General features: G+C 32.7%; 2 protein-coding genes across 2 annotated transcripts in view; one reads left to right on the top strand and one right to left on the bottom strand.

The window, feature by feature from the left end:
* Positions 1–835, top strand: part of HELRODRAFT_174250 (hypothetical protein) — a gene marked incomplete at both ends in the record, with an annotated part of 4,861 nt that extends 4,026 nt beyond the window's left edge. Inside the window, one exon of the mRNA XM_009020792.1 lies at positions 806–835. Coding sequence (XP_009019040.1) covers positions 806–835 — 30 coding nt within the window. The remainder of the gene's footprint in view (positions 1–805) is intronic.
* A 1,602-nt stretch (positions 836–2,437) lies between these two features.
* Positions 2,438–3,664, bottom strand: part of HELRODRAFT_174249 (hypothetical protein) — a gene marked incomplete at both ends in the record, with an annotated part of 5,810 nt that continues 4,583 nt past the window's right edge. The window contains one exon of the mRNA XM_009020791.1: positions 2,438–2,514. Coding sequence (XP_009019039.1) covers positions 2,438–2,514 — 77 coding nt within the window. The remainder of the gene's footprint in view (positions 2,515–3,664) is intronic.

Genomic DNA, 3,664 nt, shown 5'->3' with positions numbered 1-3,664 from the left:
CGTTAGAAAAGTCGAAAAACTAAACAAAAAGCTTTCGAAATCTTTTTTTGTAAATAAAATTACTACTTTAAGAACATCTAATTCTAATTTTTCTACTCATAACTTTACTAAACTTACTACTGAATCTTTTTCTGTATTTACTCCAACAAATCTTCTAGAACTTACTAAAATTATTAATTCTATGTCAGCTACAACCTGTTCTCTAGATCTAATTATTAATTCTATGTCAGCTACAACCTGTTCTCTAGATCTACTTCCTTCTAATTTACTTAAAGAATTTTTTTTAATATTTTATCTAATCATTCTCAAATTATTTAATTTATCTCTTTCCACCTCCAAATTATTTACTTTTTATAAGAATTCTATTGTTATTCCTATTCTTAAAAACTTATCCTTAGATCCTATCTCTTTATCTAATTATAGACCTGTTACTAATATTACTTTCATCTCTAAAATAATAGAAAAAAGTAATTTTTAATCAATTGTCATCTTATTTAAACTCTTACTCCTTGCTACCTGTACCTGTATCTCAATCTGGTTTCAGGCCTGCTCACAGTACTGAAACTTCTTTACTCAAAATACACAATGGTATCCTTCTCTCTAGTGACAATAGTAATCCTACTCTTCTTCTTGCCCTTGACTTTTCCTCGGCTTTTGATACTGTTGATCATGCTATTCTCTTGAGACTGCTACTTCTTTCTTTTAATATTACTGATTCTTGTCTATCTTGGTTTTTTTCTTATTTCTGTAATCGGTTTTCTTCTGTTGTTCTCAATAATTCTACTTCTAACTCTTCTACTCTTAGTTTCGGGGTACATCAGGGTTCTATCCTTAGCCCTCTTCTATTTATACTCTGTACCTCTGAACTACCTCGTATTATTAAAAACTTTTTTTTCTCTAGTCAACTATATGCTGATGATTCTTACAATTATACTTCTTTTCCTCCATCTAATCTAAATAGTGTTCTTCATAATCTATCTCTATGTCTTTCTTCAATTATCGCTTGGTCTGACTCTATGTGTCTTGAACTTAATCCTTCTAAGTTTGAATTAATTTGTTTTAATAAATCTAAACACTCTATTACTATTCCTCCTATTATCTTACCTGATTCTAAAACTCTTGATGTCTCTCACAAGTTTCGTAGTCTAGGTTTTATCTTTGTTTCTACCATGTCTTTTTCTTCTCAGATTAATAGTGTTGCTAGAAGCTCTTATTTTCATCTACGTAAAATAAAAAACTTTTGCCTTTTCTTGATGATCCTACTCTTTTCCTTCTTGTTACTTCGTTAGTCTTATCTAGGATTGATTATTGTAACTCACTCTACTATGGTCTTCCTAATTCTATACTCTATCCTTTAAGTAAAGCTTTTAATCCTGCTGCTCGTCTAGTTGCTCGTACCCCTTTCTTTTCTCATATATCTCCATATCTTGTTCTCTTGCACTGGCTACTTATAAAATATAGAATCTCTCACAGTCTCTGTTATCAGAAGGTCTAATGTATTTTCTATCCACGTCAATGAAATGTCGTACATATGAAGTTCAATTATTAATTGGAATAGAACAAATCGTCTTAAAATTTCAAAATCTCGACTGCGTCGCCTTGCAGTATGGCTATGTCGGGACGTAGGGTGTTGAACAGATCCGATGTAGGCTGAACACCGTCAAATTTCAAATCTGAAAATAACCGACAAATGGCAGGCTCACATACTTTAAACCGGTTGGTGATCGCGGCTAAAATCTTTTGTCTTTCGGTGTATCTTGCTAGAGCGGAGGTGGAACTACAGTTAAAAACCACATGCTTATTCGTCTGCGGAGAGCCACAGAGAGGACATAGAGGGCTTGTTGTTTTGCCCCATCTAAACAAATTAGCGTTTGTCGGCAGTTGCTGCACTAAACATTTCTTAGCAAATTTGAAGAGGGCTTCAGCAAAATTCTCCGTCTAAACAAATTAGCGTTTGTCGGCAGTTGCTGCACTAAATATTTCCTAACAAATTTGAAGAGGGCTCCAGCAAAGTTCTCCGTAGTTTTTGACCAACGAGAAATGTTGTTAGCTTTGATGACGATTTTTCTTTTGGAGATAATTGTGCCCTAACTTTCCAGCGAAATGACATGATTGAAAGACGATTCAATTCTTTTTATTTTTAATTGTTTGAGCGATAATTTTATGGAACTTGATTTTAAGAGAGTGTTGTCGATCTTGATATAATCGATTTTCGATTCTTTGTATAAGCATTGAATCTCTTTGTTCTGACTATGATTAATAATAATAATAATAATGCGAACTCTTTTATTTCAAAGCAAAGACACTAAATAATTATGAAAATAAAATAATGAAACGTCACATAATGTAATAAAATGTAAAAATGTGGTAATCAATGATTGCCACAATGCTCATTTTTAGAAAAAGTACATAGCGGTGAAGTATATTCAAATATTTATCACAAATTGCTTCTGTCACAATATATGCCATACAATAGCTTTATAACTGTCTCTATCAATACATCGTTGAAAGAATCTGGCCACAAAATTTTAAAAAGTGATAGATTAAAATTATTATAAAAACCTATTGGTGATATTTCAAAAGTATTTATAATTATTGTGCAGTGTTTATAGTTGTCATTTAGATAACTGTGCAAATTGTCTGAATATTTTTTGATCTTGTATTGCCTGGATGATTCAAGATTTGTTTCATGACAAACCGTAAACTCTAAGATCTCTACTGTGTTGCCATGTAGTATGGCGATGTCAGGTCGTAGAGTGTTGAACAGATCTGATATAGGGTGAACACCGTCAACTTTCAAATCTGCAAACAACCGACAATAGGCAGGCGCACACAGTTTCAATCGGTTGGTGATCGCGGCTAAAATTTTATTATGTCTTTCCGTGTATCTTTTAAGTGCGGATGTGGAACCGCAGTTAGAAATCACATGTTTATTTGTTTGTTTACAACCGCAGAGAGGGCACAAAGGACTTGGAGTTTTGCCCCATTTAAACAAATTGGCGTTTGTTGGCAGTTGCTGTACCAAATATTTCCTGGCAAATTTGAAGAAGACTCCAGCAAGATTCTCTAGAGTTTTTGACCAACGAGAAATATTATTAGTTTTGATGACGGTTTTTATTTTCGAGATAATTGTGCCATGAATCACAAGCGAAAGAACGTGATTGAAACATGATTCAACTCTTCATCTTCCAGCTGTTTGAGCGATGATTTTAGGGCATTTGATTTTGAAAGGATATTGTCAACTTTGATGCAATTGATTGTTGATTCTTTGCACAAACATTGAATTTCTTTGTTATGGTTGGTTTTAAAATAGTTTCGCAGCTTCAATCTCGTTTTCTCTGCGGTATCTTTTAGGGACATAATATTATGGCCTACCATCTTTGCTGGCAGCGAATTTAGTTCTGTTACACATCCACTAATTGCGATAATAATAATAATAATAATAATAATAATAATAATAATAATGGGAACAATCTTTTATTCAGCAATAAAAACAATGAAAATGACAGCACAAATAAAATAAAATAATGAAATAAAATAAAATGTCAAATGCAATATATATAGTATTAATCGGAGAAGCTCATCATTCGAATCGAGAGAGTACGACCAGAGTTAGTTTTAAATTGATTCATTTCACATTTCTGTCGCAATAGATAGCGTACGA

The sequence above is a fragment of the Helobdella robusta genome (assembly GCF_000326865.2).
Source record: "Helobdella robusta unplaced genomic scaffold HELROscaffold_29, whole genome shotgun sequence".
NCBI classification, from domain to species: domain Eukaryota; kingdom Metazoa; phylum Annelida; class Clitellata; order Rhynchobdellida; family Glossiphoniidae; genus Helobdella; species Helobdella robusta.
This window is presented reverse-complemented; position numbering and strand designations above follow the sequence as displayed.